General features: G+C 43.0%; 1 protein-coding gene across 1 annotated transcript in view; it reads left to right on the forward strand.

Moving 5' to 3' along the window:
- The window catches only part of STT3B (STT3B, catalytic subunit of the oligosaccharyltransferase complex), a 94,472-nt gene that overhangs the window by 52,687 nt on the left and 24,445 nt on the right, over positions 1 to 17,340 (forward strand). Inside the window, exon 5 of the mRNA XM_027872256.1 lies at positions 3,132 to 3,231. Coding sequence (XP_027728057.1) covers positions 3,132 to 3,231 — 100 coding nt within the window. The remainder of the gene's footprint in view (positions 1 to 3,131; positions 3,232 to 17,340) is intronic.

Consider the following 17,340-nt stretch of genomic DNA (forward strand, 5'->3'; position numbering starts at 1 on the left):
CTCAGCATAGGGGCACCAAGAAAGAAAGGTTTCCATGTATCCACAAACACATAAAGAAAGCAAATACCAAGTGTTGATGGTGAACGAGTGGGACCTTTGCCCCAAGGACCTCTGGCAAGAAGACTTGAGGCAGCCCTCTTTCTAGCCAGTATGACAAAGTGCAGGGATTGCTTTGTTGGGAACTCACTGCAGAGATGGGGAATTTTTGAATATAAAGTAACAGGTAATTGACCATAACAGCAGAAATGTAAACTCCTAGAAGAGATGTGAAAGGGGATGAAGGCCCATGTCCCAGCACTCCTCAGGTTGTCAAGGAGTCCCTTATTTTCAGTGGTTAAATTAGGGTGCCAAGAGTCTGAAGAGGCCTAAGGGAATTCTAAGCTGTAGCAGGAGATTAAGAATGTGGCAGAGGTGGGAAAGGACAGGAAGATCCCGGAACTCTGGCGCCCAGAGTAGCTATGAGAGGGGACCCTGGGTCCTTGTTAGGAGAATGCTGCTGCTGCTTGTGTTCTTGGGGCGATCATCAGTGAGGCTCCCCCAGTGCTCTCAGGCACTGGTCAGAGGAAGGAGGTGGGAGCAGTGCATGACAACACCCTGTTAGCTGTCAACCGGAAGTGGAAAAGAGGGGTGTCTTTGATCTTAGCGGAGCATGAGGCTAGAAGTGATGGAGGCCTTCCCAAGGCATGTCCAACCCAGCAGGTGCTGCTTCCCTTTGGCTGTGTAACATCCTGGCAAATGATACCTCCAGAAGAATGGAGCTAGCTCTCCTAAGAGTTATCAGGTCTTAGAAAATAAACAGAAGATGGAGCAGAGACAGTGTATTTTTGGTTTTGTTTTTTAATCATAGCTGCCATCCAAAAGCAAGGATTTCAGAAGACAAAGGCAGTTTGGGGAAATGAATTACTTGTTTTGAAGATATCTTTTTGTCTTATTTGGATTATTGAACCGTAACTTATTAGAAACAGAAATGAAGTTCATGTAATTAGAGCTAGTAAAGTTCTTATTGTATCATATTATGTCATACTTACCTGGAGTCTTGAAAATCTGACCAAAAAAGACTTTTAAAATGTAAGGGGAAGGGGATAGAAAAATGCCAGAAATACCTACCACTCTAGATACTAGCCAGGTAGCTATATAGAACGGCAGAAATTAGGGGCAACAAGTAAAGTGAACTGCCGAGGTGTAGAAGGGACTTTAGAGAGCCTCTGGTCCAGCCCACTTATTTTACGGAAGAGAAAACAAAGAGAAGTTACAAGATTTGTTTTCAGGTTCTATTCTTGGCCCTGTGCTGTTCTAACATTTATTTAAATATTCAAATATTTATTTATTCATTCATTTATTTACTCCCTTATTTATTTATATATATTTATTCATTCATTTATGGCATGCTTGCTAAGCTCAACCCTCAGCAAAATCAGTAAGTATTCATCGCTAGACAGAAGTAACAATAGCCCCTGTCCTCAAGGTGCTCGTGTCTAGCTTGAGAGTGCGTTATGTATACAAGAAAAAATCCGTACGAAGTCCATACAGAGTAAGGGGAGAGGACAGTAGTGACCAGGAGCAGCAGGCTAGGTCCCACATGGCTGGTGGCATTTGAGCTAAAGTCTTTAAGGATCCTCTTGATCTGACTTGGGGGAGGGGAGGAGGAGATGTTACCTCGTGCACAGGCCATTCATGGGGCCAGCATGTGGGCCCTTTGGCTAGAGCATGCAGAAGTGTGACCCCTGGAGAGGTAGAGCTCAATTGTGAAGGGCTGTAAAGACAAAGAGGGGACCTTCGTATTTTGTCCTAGAGGCAAGAAGGACCAGTAGAGCCTCGAGCAGGAGAGCTAGACAGAATCTCCACTGGGCAGCTCTGAGGAGGATGGTTTGGAGAGGGAGGGACAGGCAGCCTGGGAAGCCAGTTAGGAAGCGATTACAGTTGTCCATGCCGAAGGCAGGGAGTGTTCTAACTCTAGTGGTGGCTGAGTGAGGAGGAAAGGACAAATCCTTGTGGGTTGTCCGGTATCAAGGTGATCGTTCTGAAGACCAAAAGCTTCCAGGACACAAAGATGCTTGCCTGCTGATCAAATCAGACTCGTGTTTTCTATAGTTCTACCTTGTCTTGGTTTTTAGGGATTTTAATTGTGACTTTTAAAAAGTTTGATGCATTATCAGTTTGCTAATAATGAGGTACTTACATCCTGTGGTATGTGTATTAAACTTGTAACTATACATTTAGAGTATTGGGAGTGTGACCGCTTGATTAAAGTTGACCATTCTGTCTGTAAACAAAGAATTTGTTAACTACATAATTTGTGAAATTAAGATTTTGAGGGGAGTGCTTGGCCTACTTAAAATAATTCCACTTGGTTGTCATTCAGATGGTTACAAGTTATTCTTATCTCTTCATTAAAGGGATGGACCCCTACTTGGCTACAAGTTGCTCCTTTTCTTGTACCTATAAGAATGTAGTAAAATTGTTTATTTGAAAGTGCACATGGGCTTCCATTACACTGGTCTGTCTCCCCAGCAGTCAGGTTGGAAATAGTGTAGAAGACCAGTCTCAGACTAGGCTCTTGCCTTCAGTTGTTTTTCTGGGCGGTGGAGAAACACCTCCTAGAATAACAGTCAATTATGCTGGTCTTGGCTCAGTTTGCAGCTCTCACAATCCTCTTGTGACCAAGCGGTTGACACATCACAGCATTTGGAAACACTGTTGTGTTCTTGACAATAATTTGCCATGAAATGAAAGACAAATCAAGTTTTTTGTGAGTTGTTTTTTTTTAATGCAACTCACATGCTTTCATCTTAAGTGAAAATAATTGCCATCTTTTTTTTTTGTTTGTTTCCCAGTTCTTTTTATCCCTTCGAGTATGTACTTGTAAGCAAATTACCTGTGAATCATAATCTGAGTTCTCTAATGACTAAAGAAAAATACCTTGGGTTTGTGTACCGGGTGACTATATAAGCCTTCAACAAAACTTATAGATTATTAAAAACTGTTTAACCTTTTTCCCAGCGAAATATTCAAATTTCAAGTATTTCATAATAATCTATTACTTGGTTAGAGCATCAGGGAATTGACCAAGAATTTTCCAGTGTTTTGATGAACTATGCAATCATCTCATTTTAACCTGTTTTTCTTCCCAGGTCTCTGCATGGGGCGGCTATGTGTTTATTATAAATCTTATTCCACTGCATGTCTTTGTGTTATTGCTGATGCAGAGATACAGCAAGAGGGTCTACATAGGTGAGTGACCACCTGCCTTTGGCAGCTAAGAACTAAGTCATGTGTGCTTTTTACTGAGGTCCTTTAAAGTGAGCTTCTCACAGGCGATTCATTACACCTCTTGAATTAAGGAAAAAGTTCAGGCAATCATATAGAAACCCTCTTAATTAGTAAGTGTTTTTTTTTTTTTAAAAACTATTAAATTTGTTTTCAAAGGAGTTGGGCTTTGAATCTTGAAGTCTGTCCTATTAAATTTCTCTTATTCCTTGAAAAGAATATGTAGTATAAAAATCATGAAGATCTTTCAAATTGTGCATAATTTTCTCTACTTATTTAAATGAAGTAGTGTGATAATGCTAACCTTAGTTCAAGTAATGGCTCGTTCCCCCCCACCCCCACACACATACTTTTAGCCATGTGGTCACAGGTAAGGCATGGGATTTCTCAGAACCTCAGTTTCTTTACCTGTCAAATAGAGAAACTCTCTATAGCACTACTTCACAGAAAGCACTTTGTAATCTTGAAAACATTCTGTACATTTTGGCTGCAGCTATTTGGGGGGCGGGGGTGATTCGTTTTACACAATGATGATTTTCAAAACTGAAGCAGACTCTGGTGCTTTGAAAAGCTCCACCTTGGTGACGTATCTTGAGCCTTGGCTCATCCTACAGAATCTTGCTACAGTATAGTGTGAAGAAGAGTTTTTTCCAAGAGATCGTTTTCATAATGTGGTAACTGAACTGAATGATTAATGAGAGCTGATTCACCCTTTGAGATTGTCTTTTACAACACAGATGGGTCTTTGGCTAGTTAGCTATAAAAGAAAACTTGCGCTCTAAATCCACAGTCTTACTATGAACTTCAGTCGAGTTTCTAATCATGTTTGGAAACAGTGTCACAAACATCCCTCACCTGCCTGAGCAAAACTTTGGCTTTTGAGAAGTATATTCTATTTCCTTTGGGGAGGGGGCAGTATTCTGTGAAGTTTGTCACCCCATGGCAGAAAAACGCCATGTCTTTCTTTCCATTTTAGTTTTTGACTTTTGTATTCATTTGGCTCAGTCATTTCTAGATTTTTCTGCTCCTCACCCCGAGCCGGGGGGGTGAGGGAAGCCTTCTTTGTCACAGGTGAGCAGAACAAACCCAGTGTAGTACCCATGTTTGACAGGAGCAGTCTATGAGCACAGACGCTCCAGGACAGGGAATCTCTTCATCTCCAGGACTGAAATAGGTCCTTAGAACGACCTGGCCTTTGGCTTCGTTTTAGTTTTTAAGTTTACATCATTATTGCTCTTTGTATTGTTTTCTTGGTTCTGCTTTATTCTGCATTCGTCCATACAGGTTTTCCATTGTTTGAATTTAGGCCTGCTCCTCAGAGCACTGCTTCCTGAAAAAACGGAACATCTGACTTAGAATTAGTTAGCAAAGCCTTCTTTCCCACATCCCGCAGCCAGGCCACGAAACCCAATCCTCAGAATGTGTCTGGCTATTGGGTTTCAGGGAAATTTTTAAAAAATTAAATTAAATTTTAAGAAATGCTTTACTAGCAGTTCTTAAATGGTTTGTGAACATTGATTTACTTATTACTAGTATGACATCCCATTTTTGTCTAATAAATACTACTGGAATACTACTGGAGAAATGAAAGCTCCTCCATATTGACATTCTCCTTGTAAATGAAGCTGGGAAACATAAAGAGATGGTGGTTAACTGGACAGACAGCTCCCAGGCTCTCTTTTCTCAGTGTCTGTTAGGAGGGTTGGTTTTATTGTACCCCAGTGACAATAAAGAATTTCATGGGTCACTTCATTAGCTCAGCTTGTAGTATTGAGGTGCCTTAGCAAATAACCACCACGAAGATGGGGCAGAAATGTAGTGGAGAAAATCCCATGACAAAACCAGTCAAGTTCTCCAAACTAAGGCAACATCCAGTGACGACTGGGCTAGGATTTCCTGGGCTCCTTCACTCTGCATTATCTTTAGTGCCCGCGTAGATCAGGCCAGGATCCAAAAGCTCGTTACTTGAAGAAGCTCGAAAGGTGCTGGATGTGACACACACTGAATGAACTAGAAGGAAGTGAAATGGACTTTCTTGACAAGAAGTGTCCCAAGCTCCTGTTTTTGCGGTCACGTCAGAGGCCACAATCTTCGCCCCTGGAGAAGATCAGGGCAGCTCCAGCCTGGCTTCTTTAAAGAAGCTGTCATCCTGGGAAATCTGTAAAAGAACAGCGTTGACTGCAGAGAAGGCAGACGATCCCCAGACTTGTTCAGCAGCAAACTCTCCGATTGGGGGCGTCCCCTATCATCCTGCCTGTTCCTCCTGTCATCCCCACTCAGGAGCCTGCTACCTCCAATGGAAGGAATAGCTGCCCCACTTCCCGAGTCCATCGGGGCCTTAGCTCCACATTATCCCAAGTGTCGGGATCCTGGTGGAGGTGGATATTAAGCTAGAAAGAGGTCTCTAAGGCATTTTTCAGATGGGGAAAGTGAAGCACGGGGAGGAGATGAAGTGGCGTGCCCGTGGCCGTCCATCCAAGTAGCTTCAGAGGCAGTGAGAACCCGCATACTCTGTCTGCAGAGTCTGTGCTGGTTCCATTGGGGGGCCTTTGTTTACACGCTGTACCTGCCCCCGAGTCTGTTATCTACAAGTTCCCTCAGACACGCCCTGAGTCTGGAAGGGCCCCCTCTCAGGGACCGGTTTGGAGGCCTCTTGATCACCACCTCCTATGCTACTGGATAAAATAGCAGCCCTTTACCATCCTGTCCCCATGGAATGCCAGCGTACCAGGAGCCAAGCCCAGTCTATGTGTGGGATGCCCCTCCTCCTCCCTATGTTGGAGGCTCATTTCATCTGTCTCCAGTACCTTGAAATAGTACTGAGAAATAGGCTAGCAGCAACTAATTTTTTAATAGTGAGATCCCTACAGTATAAATCCCATTTGTTGTCTAGAATGACATTTCCTAATGGGGTAGCTAGGTAGCACAGCGGATAGAGCTCTGGGCCAGGAATCAAGAAGACCTGTGTTCAAATCCAGCCTCAAACACTTCCTAGGGGTGTGACCCTGGGCAAGTCACTTAAGCTCTGTCTCATTTTCGTCATCTGTAAAGTGAGGATAATAACATCATTTACTTCTTAGGGTTGATATGAGGCTCAAATGAGGTAATATTTGTAAAGTACTTAGTGCTTTACAAACAGTAAACGCTATATCAGGTCATCATCATCATTATTAATTGGGGACCATCATTATGATGAACAGAGCACAGCAATCCTTTACTCCATCCTAATGCTTCACAATTACATTTGTTGGGATATACTGCATATAAAAAGTTCCTTAGTGAGTGAATAGGAAAGTCAAGTCAGGAATTCAGAGGTCATGTTTGCCTGTGATGCTAACAACTGCCCTGCTTCTTCTAGTCTTGGACTAGAGGTTGAGGGACTTGCACAGGGTCGTGCATCAAAATAGGTCAGAGGCAGAATGTGAACCCAGGGCTGGGGTTCTCCCCCCTCCTTTCCCACCCTGCCATTCCAACCCTGACTCCATATTTGGGGGTTTTATTTCCAGCATATTGTCTCTTGTTTCTACTAAGCCGAATGGTCGTGAAATAAGATAACTGCAAAGCATCTTGTAAGAGACTAGAGAGGAATCTGACACATTATAGATGGAGCAACATTTTTGCCTAAGACAGAAAATCAGGGAATACAAAGTCACACATAGGTTTTGAATCCGTGTAAAATCAGAGTTTGCTTACAGGAAGAAATGTAGCACGATAACCTAAGCTGAATGTTCAGCCCAACATTCTTTGGTTCTAGAGAGAGTTGATGTTTTTAGATTGTGGTCCTTCTAAGACCTGAGGCTCTAGTAACTTTTGGTTTGGTCAGGTTTTAGTATTACAAGGATCCAATGTGCTAAATTCAATTTGTTTCTGCTTGCTCTTCCTTGACCAGTGTCCTCCTCCCCCCTTTCCTGGTGTAATCACAGTTTTCCTACTTAATTTGATTTTTTTACATATTGAACAAGTGTTTGTTGGACATTCACTATGGACATGGCAGTATGTCAGGCCCTTTGGGGAAGATACAGAGGAGTATACGATGTGATTTCTGGTCTCTGGGGGCTGACGGTAATTAATAAGAGGGGTGGTGTGGTGTAGTAGGCAGTAGGCCGGCCCGCCTCAGCATGAGAAACTTTATGTATGAGTCCTGTAGCCATGAACAGGGCTCTTGATTTCTTGGTGCCTCTGGCAAGTTTTTTAATGCTATAAATTACAGACAATTTGCTCATCAGTGCAAGGGATGTCTGCCCAATTCCCTATGCTTAATAAAATCATTGGACTAAAGCAACAACAAAGGGAAAATGAGTATATCTCTGAACATTCTGCACAGTGAATCATAGGAATGCTGAGCACCGTGTATTCCTCTGGAAAAACAGCTGCATGTCGGACTGGGTAGGCTCTGTCTAGCTCAGGAATGACTGGGAGCAGTAAAAACGCATCCCAGTCATTGGAGGCTGAGAGAACAAGCTTTCACCACATTTTCTGCCACCGCCCCCTGACCCAGCCAAGCATTGCCACCCTTTGCAGTCGCCGGCCTCTTTGTCCGGCGTGTTCTCCAGCCATCCCTCACCTGCTTGACCTGCTTCCCATTTGTGACCATCAGGACCAGATGATGCAGGTGCTGTCTTGCCATCCCCTTACTTACCTTGCATTTGTATATCAGTTCTTCTACAGTGTGGAGGCTTTGTCGACTCTGAGCCCTGCAGAGGGGCCCGCCCTCCAGGACGTGCCTCTGCATGTGGCGCCGTGGGAGGCCAAGTCCGGAGGAGCTCTTCATTTCACTGGCAGTCCCCATTTTGAGAATTGGGGAAAATGTAATTTTATTGGTTGAAAGAAAAACAGCAGTGATGTTTTAGGAAGATTGCTCTAGCAACCTGTATTGGAAGCCCCCCAAAAGTGGGCTGGCTGTATTCATGATCCCACACATGTTAGAATAAAGAGGAGTTCACCAGTTTGTAATCCATTCACTAAACATTAAGTACCCAGTATGTCTAAGCCACGAGGCTAGGAGCTGGGGACCTAGTCAGTTTTTTTTGTTGTTGTTGTTGTTCAGTTACGTGATTCTCTTTGTGACCCTGTGGACCATAATGTCCTTGGGGTTTTCTTGGCAAAGGTACTGGAGTAGTTTGTCATTTCCTCCTCTGGTAGATTAAAGCAAACAGAAGTTAAGAATGACTTGCCCAGGATCACACAGCTAGTAAGTTTTTGAGGCTGAATTTGAACTCAGGTCTTCCTGACTCCTGTGGAGAGCACTCTCTCCATAGAGCCACTTAGGCTTCTGGTAGTGTAAGCTAGTACATATTTTTGTTGTTTAAGAATTGTAGGTAATGTTGACTGGTGATTACTGTAAGAAAACCATTATGTAGGAGAAAGGCAGGTACAAAATGTGTTTGTAATGAAGCTGTTGAGGGTTTGGCCGATGAACCCTCAGAGCAGTCTTTGGGCACACTGGGTCATCTATGTGGAATGGGCCTTTTCTGTAAGGAATCATACTGACTTGGACCCAGGTCTCTTTGACTTCACATCAGTTGTTCTTTCCAGCTATTCTAAGTTTGTAAAGGGATTATGAAAGAAATTACTCTGCATTATCTGCAGCCGTTGTCCTGAATTTCAGCCGGAAAAAAAAAAAAAAAAGATTTTAGGAAATTCCAGGCCCTCTGCCCTCACACCCAGAAAAAGTTTTTATTTTATAAAACAGCTTTTGTTTTTATATCACCATCATTTTCCCCAATATCCCTCCCCCTCCCATAGCCATCACATAGCAAAATGTGACAAAAGGACAAAAAAAAAATCCACTTAAGTGATCAGTGTATAGAAAGAGACCCCCCACCAATGCCAGCAGTAGGTGAGAGTCGTTTCCAGCCTCGCTTATGCTTTATGATTCTGTAGCTTTCACTTGTAATGCGTGTGAGCTGCCTGTCCGGGTGGTCGTCACCGTGTGGTTCTGTGTCAGTTCACATCTATGTCCAGGCTTCTCTGCCCTCATCCCACTCACCATTTCTCACAGTACGGGAACGTTTTGCTCGAATTCATGAGCCACAGTGTGTTTAGCCATTTCCTCGATGGGTGGGCTAACTTTGCTGTCCAAAAAGTGCAGCTATAACTATTTTGGTGTGTGTGAGGACTTTCTTATTAACGGCCCTTTAGAGCATAAGCGTACTAATGGAATCTCTGACTCAGAGGAGAAGGATAGTTTAGTCACTTGATTTGCCTAATTCCAGATTGCTTCCCAAATGGTTTTACCAGTTCACAGATCCATCAGCGAGGCCCAGGTGCCCATTGCCCACAACCCCTCCAACACTGGCCTTTCCCATCTTTTGTTATTTTTGATAAGTAGTTGCAGGCTGTGAGGTGAAACTTCAGGATTTTGATGTGCATTCCACATGTTACCTATTTGGAGCATTCTTTCACAAAGTTGTTTATAGCTTGCAGTTTTTCTTAGAACTTGTTCACATCCTTTGGCCACTTCTCTTGTGGAATGATACCATCGTGATAACAAGATTTTTTACATGTCACCAACATAACCCTCTTTTGATGAATTTCGGTGCAGTTTGTGTTTTGCAGCAGTTAAAATTGTAAAGATGAAATTCTTTTAGCTCTTTTGTTTGCCATTATTAGCGTAGAGATTCAGTATCTTTCAATAGGTAATTAGATAGATAATTAGTTAATTGATTATTATTTTGTGGGTATTGTTAATCTTATTTCATAGACAGCCTTAGCGTCTCACCCAACCTGAATAGAAGTTAGATTTGAGGAGTGTTTGAAAGGGTCATGACAGAATATCATCCCTAAATAGAGTTTCTTTCTTATAGGCAGAAAGTTGTTGGACCCTGGGTTTTTAAGTATTTTAATTTTTTTTTATTAGCCGCACACTAAAATTTTAGTCTTTGTAGAATTAAAATGAAGAATGGAGACTTTCCTATCCTCCATATAAGTTGGTGTAAACTGCTGGGTGGAGGCTGGCCAGAGCTCGTAACCCACTGCGCAGATTGCTTCTGCAGGGCCTTGCTGGGTGACTGCCTCCAGTCTCATCTTAGCAAGGGCTTAATAAGTTTTATTGACCATTTGGTCTGTTATAGAGCTGAAACGTCAGACTAAAGATTTCACTTCCCTGACATGTCACTATTCTTACTGCAGAAGTTGAAATGAGTGTGCACAATTAAAGCTAAATTCCCAGCGCAGGCCCCTGGCACCTGTATTATTTGCTGTGCTGAGCAGTATACTACAGGTGCTCAGCAGATAGTAAACAACCGTGGCAGCTTCCCTTTGTAGACTTTCCTATTGACTATGAGTCATACTCCATTGGAATCTTTCACCTTACAATAACAACCTCTTTCCTAGTTGGTTTTTTGAAACCAACTTTTCAAGGTGTAGCCACGTATGACGTGCCTCGTATTTCCTTTCTTCAATATTGTTTTTATAGGACATGGTCATTTTCTTCCAAGCTGTCATTTCCAAATTGCCATGGGTTTTTTCCACTTTGGTCAGAGATAAGTCTAGGATTAGCAGTAGCTCCACCCCTTTTATCTTGTGAGAGAGAAGCTTTGTCTTTACCTGGAATTAGCTTAGCCCTTATTTCCAAAGTGCTTTTCCTGTACAATCTTTAAATCCCTGTTGCTTTCTAGTTCTGTCGTAGGCGAGAATCACAGCCAGCATTCATGTAGCCCTCTCAGGTTTGAAGAGTGCTTCACATGTGTTATCTCATTTGATGCAGCTAATAAGTGTCTGAGACAGAATTTGAACTCAGGTCTTAATGCCAAGCCAGCATTATAGCCATCATTTTACACTGAAAACTGAAACCAGTTGTTATTTTGGTGAGTTCTTTAGAAAATATCAGACATTCAATAATAAGATTCAGACCCAGTGTTTTTTCTTAGTATTGTTTTAATGGATATTCAGAATTTTGAGTTTTCTGAAAATGAGATCATAGCCTGGTCAGATGTGTTTGATACTCCCTTCACCATCTGTGTGATCTTGGCAGATAACAGAGTGCTTTGAATTTGTTTCCTCTTTTGTCTAGTGGGAATAATAGAATGAGAAAATCTTGCAGGTCGACCTTAAGTCCAGCAGGTATTTTGTGGGTCCATAAAACTTAAAGGCAAACGCCTCCATTTTCTCCCTGCGGTCTCCAGCCCCAGTCCCACTCCCCCTGTTCCTTTGCTTCTCTTGTCCGGGATCCTTTCTCCTGGCGATCCCCTTCGTATCTTCGTGTCTCTCTTGGCCAGGCTCCCCTCGTTCTCGGAGAGTGTCTCTTGTCCTTCTTACAGGGTTGCCACATCAAAGGAAACAGTGGAGGGGAAAGCCCCCTGTTAATTCACCGCAGACTGCTGCGCACATGGAAAGCGTTCACCTTAAAGCAAATATTAGGAGCTAAAGCAAAGGGGTACTTACCCAGCAAGTAGGGGATCCTTTTAACCGGAATAACTCCCAAGAAGCTTCAGTCTGACCTCAAGTACTTAAGGAACTTCAAAACAAGTGATTTTTGCATTGGGGGAAAAAATTCACAGAGCAAACTGCAGTGGATGCAATAGGAAAACTAAGGAAATAAATAATATGGAAGACCTTGGGTCATTCTCATATGGGTCAGAACCCCAAGAAACAGTCCAGTCTTTAATTATGTCAATATTATTGTTGTAATGACATTTACCGAGACAAATTGTAGGATTCCACTCCTCTCTTCTTTCTTTTCAGACTGTGAGGAGTTTTCATGGAGGGGCAGACTCTCTTTGTAGCCTGATGCTTTGCAGAGGGGCTGCATTTGGAATTTCTTCCACTTCTGGTGAGAGCATCACAGCAAGCCCTCAAATGCATATTAGGGGCCTCAGGTGGTTTTGTTACTTCCAGCATAGCTGGGTGCTTAATTGTTCTACAAATACAATCGATAAAATCATATGCTTTTTTAAATGGAGATTAAGAGATCTGAATTGTCCCTCCTCCACTCGATGCATAATGGTTTCATTCAGAATGATTCCTTAAAGGTGATTTTTAAAAATCAGTGTTCTCTGGCTTCAGTAGTGTTGTGCTTAAACAAACACTGAAGTGTTTACAGGAATTGGAAGGCTGAATCTGAGAGGCTGATGTAGAAAGGCAGTCTGGGAGCTAGCTTGTTGGCTGTTAAGTATGACACGACTCCATCATAGCAGAATTTTTTTCAGGACTTTTTTTTCTTACTTGCTCATCTCGTAAAATTTTTGTTTGTTTTATCTGGGGGTGAAGTCGTATGTATTTCTCTGCTACTGCTTGTTCAGTCATTCAGTTATGTCCATCGCTTTGTGTCCTCGTGGACCGTAGCATGCCAGTGCTACCCATGGGGTTTTCTTGGCAAAGATACTGGAGTGGTTTGCCATTTCCTGCTCCAAACAGAGGTTACGGGGCTTGCTTAGGGTCACACAACTAGTAAGTGAATATAGCTGGATTTGAATTCAGGTCTTCCTAACTCCAGGCCCAGTGCTGTATCCACTGAGCCAACTAACCGCCTCCTATAACGTGTAGTCCTATGCGTTATTAATGATGAATGAATGAAAAAGCATTTATTCAGTGTTTTCTGTATGCCAAACACTCTGCTCGGTGTTGTGGATACAAATAATAATAGCAACTAGAATAAGAAGGCTGTCCCCGCTCTCAAAAACCTCACACTGTCATTGGGGAAGAAAAGACTCATCGGAGAGTTGGGCTGCAGCTGTGCGACTTTGTGCAGATGAGCTGCTCTAGCTGGTTAAGTCCTCTCCTCTCTGCGCCTCCTCTGTCTCTCCCTCTCTCTGTCTCTCACTCTCTAGCCCTTTCTCTCTCTCTGTGTCTCTCTCTCTTCCTCTTCCCCTCCTCCCCCTCTCTTCTTCCCTTCCTCTCTCCCGCCACCCCATGCCCTTGGTAAGCCTGCATGCCACTGGCAGATTAATCTGCCTAAAACATTGCTTGGATCGCGTTACCTTCTGCTCTAAAAGCTCCTGTCTTCCTCTGCTCCCAGGCTCAAATTCGTGCTCTTCAGGCTGATATTTGAGCCCTTCTGCAGTGGCTTCAGCTTCCCAATTGCTCCCCTAAGGGGCTCCCCTTGGGTTGATTTGGGCTGTTAGAATCCTCCCCTTGCTGCCCAGCTCTGTGCTACCCCCTCTGTCTCCTTGGAATGTCCAGAGGGTTTATTTTTTGCACCATTCATTTGACTCTCACTGCTTTATATTGAGTTTCTCATCCCTTGGGGAGCTGTGAGCTCTTAACATTTTTATATACGTCACAATAGTACAGTCCTCTCACATGTAGCAAGCCATTTGATCAATATTTTTAATCCGTTTATTTTACTTAAATCAGTTTATTTTATTAAAGTTAACCTCTTCATTTTACCAAATAATTGATTTGTCTGTGATTTTGAAATGTATAAGAGAGAGACCGAGCCAGCACCTAAAGGACCAGGAGGGCCTTCTCAGGCTTGATGGAAGGTGGTCTCTGCCCCAGGCTTCCACGATGTGGAGTTCTTAAATCAGCTGTGTTCATGGACTAGAGGCCAATAATGTCCAGGTGTTGTCCCAGGAAATAATTTTAACCAAAAGCTTCAAATTCTTGTCAGACTTTTTATTTTCTCTGCTACCAAGAGTACAAAATTTGACTTGGATTAGCTGCTGCTTCTGAGCTCTTCCTCCTTTCCTTCTTTGATGAAGGGGCCATTGTATTACTTTTATACACTGGCCCTCCTTCCCTCTTCTTTTCCCTCTCTCTCTTCCTTTCTTTTGTATTTTCCCTGTGCCCTTTTCCCTTTTCTTCTGTGTACCTCTATCCCTCCTCCTTCCTTCCCAGAATAGGTGACCTTTAAGCTCCCTCGCAGCTCTAAATGTGTAGTTCCACCATAGCCCTATCTAGCTGGTTTTTTCCCCTTTCCCTTCCTTTATTCTCCTGATAAGGAATAAAGGGATTTGGGGGGGGGGAATTGGGTTGGTATATGGGGGGGTATTTTTAATCATTTTTATTATTTGTGTCTACATATATTCAGGGTAATTTCCTCACAAACATATATAGAGTTGTTCTCAACTAGAGAAATGGTATTTAAGAATTAGACAAAACCTAAGCCTAGCATGTGACTCCCAGGCATCTTCCTTGTGGTGCTTTCTGTAGAATGCATTCAGTAAATACTAAATAGAAATGCTGTGATGAATGCCAATTACTCTAGTTCCACAGGATGGCAGTGTTGTAACATTTTCATGATATAATGAATGATTTACAACAGTCATAGTGTATTTTCTTAAAGTTTACAACTTTCGTAGCAAGCCCCTTTGACCTTGATTTGAACAATGAGAAGAGATAGCCCAGCATCATGAGCAGCTTCCTCAGGGTCTCCAAAGGCTCTCAGTGAAAAGGAGCCCAGCCAAGGAGTGCTGATGGCAAGGAATCTGGATGGACTGCTGTTGGGTTAGGCCCTTTGCAACAAGATAGAGAGTTGTAGTATACACTTGCTGTTGGGTGCATGTGTGAAGAAGGGAAAGTGATATGTCCTTGGGAGCTCCTATAGCAGTTTGTTCTACTCACTTGTGGCACTTAGCACATGCTGCCTATCAGGGTTATTTATACGCATGGCTTCTGTCCTTGGCGGGTCTGGGGCTGGTTCAGCACCTCAGCATTCCTCACTTTACCCACCACATACAAGGCATTCAGTATATATAGGTTGACTCAATGGGATATACCGAGCTTAGGAAAGCTGGGAGGTCCTAAAGAAATGGTTCGATACAATGGACATTAATACTTTTTAGATGGCATATGCCATGATAAAAATAGGGAGAAAGATGGGAAGGGGCTAGATTATGGAGGCTCTAAAAGCCCAGAGGATTTCCTGTTTGACCTCGGAGGCCATAGGAAGCTAGGGGAGTTGATTGAATGGGAGAGGGGGGTTCAATTTCGAATTTTTAGGAAGGAGGGTCAAGGATGCAAGAGACGGGAACTAGATCACAACAACTCTAGTTGAATTACAAAAAGGATCAAGATGAGGAAGGGAGGAGAGGATAACCAGTGCAAAGGGATATCCTGGGAACACTACAAAGTGATAGAGGGGTTGGAGGTCACAGTGAAGGTGAAGGCCAGGCTATGGGAGGCTGCAAGGTAGAGAGAGACGTGGAATGACAACAGATCACAATCAGATAGAGGGATTTCAGAGTTTTGTTTTTTTGGGAAGGTATGACCGTCTCTATATGTAGTTGAGGTGGGATAGAGGAATAGGTCACAGGATGTGATACTGCAAAGGTGACATCAGCAGGTCTTGGCAATGTATTGAATATGGAGTAGGCCAGGGCGGGGGGCTGATAAGTGACCAGAATGTGTCCAGAATGACTCCTAATTTGAGAGACTGGGAGGTTAGGAAAGGTAAGAAGTGGGGAGGATTTAGGGGGAAAGATAATGAATTTTGTTTTGAACATAATGAGTTTAAGATCTACTAGACATCTAATACAAGTTGTTTGAGAGGCAGTTAGAATGAGATTAGAGGTGAGCAGAGAGATTGGGGTAGGAAAGGTAGATTTGAGAACCATCCACACAGAGATGGTAATTCAATCCATGGGAGCTGATGAGATCTCCAAATGAGGTAGTATAGAGGGAGGAGAGAAGAGGGCCCCAGGACTGAACCCTTCGGGACACCTCCAAATTTGATCTGTCCCTTTCAGAAATCTGGATCCACCAGGGTTTGGCAGTAGACAAGTCTATACAGTCAGAGGATTTTAAAGTGGAAAGGGATGGAAGTAACCACGTCAGTACTGCACCCTGCCCTCAGCAGCAGACAGTGGCAGTGTCCCCTTCTGATTGCACACTATACTCATACTAGAAGTCACCTCGTTTCTGCCATCTAGACAACAAACCACCTTAGTTGTTCAGCTCAGCAGATGTGCTCAGTGTCTGCTGGAGACAAGGCACCTGCCAAGTATGCATTTCTTGAGGTGGTTGGGAATCTTCTGCTTTTCATTTGGAGCCATCCAGGTACCTCTTCCAGGCATTAGGAAGTTGGTGCCCAAGAAGCCTCATTAATTCTTGAGAATGTTCCTTGGTGTCTACCTACAGTTGAGCCACAGAAACTTCTTTCCTGCCTCCTGAGCTCTTGGAGGGTTGGGATTTTGCATGGTTTTTTTGTGTGTGTGTCCCATGGAGCATCAAGGGTGGTGGTGTTTGCCCAGTTTCCCCATTTGCACAGAGGCCTCTCTGGCCAAGACTGCAGCTCTTTCTTTCTGGGACAGGGGCTGACTTTGCTCCAACCTTGGTCTCTAGACTCCACCATGACCCCTTCCCCACCCTTCTGTTTGAACTTGTCACTAGGAAGTCCTTTCTAACTTCAACATGCTGTCACGTTACTATTTCAAATCGATTGAACTTGATGTATTGGCTGATTCTCAGTGACATAGAACCTTTCTTGATCCAGCTGAAAATAATCTCAACCTTCTCTGAATTAGCCTTTAGTTTCCCGGTTGTAAAATGAGATGATCGTCTTTGTACTTTGTCACTGGGCTTTGAAGAAAATGCTTTGTAAATTTCAGGGGGTGATGACAAACGTGGGCTTTTATGTTCTTTATTCTCCTTATTGCACCTGGTAGTACAGTTGCTTGTGGATGGACATGTCCTCTTTTCCCTCCTGGAGTATCAGCTTCTTGAGACGTGGCATTGGTGGGATTGAGGTTCTTTTTCTTTATGTCCCACAGTTCATCAGCTCTGGTGGTGGAGGGAGGCATTCAATAAATGTTCGAACAAGCTGAATGTATCATTTCTGGAATAGCTGCCTGTCTACGGCTAATCCCTTATGTGGTTTGTGGATTTTTATGAATTTAAATCCTAGGCAATTCCTGCCCATCTTTCTAGGCTCATGACCATAGATTTGGTCCTATGAGAAATGGTCAAATCTAAACGCTCATTTTGCGGATGAGAAAATTAAGAAACAGAGAGGATACATGGATGCTTCAGTCATTTCTTAATCTTGATATTGGAGTCTTTATTGATGTCTCGGTTCATAGTCTATATCTACTATTGCCAATGGTTTGTTGTTTTTTTGTTTGTTTTTTTGTTTGTTTGTTTGTTTGTTTGTTTTTCCCAAGAAACATATTCTTTCCTGTGCAGTTTGGCTAA

Source organism: Vombatus ursinus, unplaced genomic scaffold (genome assembly GCF_900497805.2).
Source record: "Vombatus ursinus unplaced genomic scaffold, bare-nosed wombat genome assembly UNPS02014799.1, whole genome shotgun sequence".
Taxonomy (NCBI): domain Eukaryota; kingdom Metazoa; phylum Chordata; class Mammalia; order Diprotodontia; family Vombatidae; genus Vombatus; species Vombatus ursinus.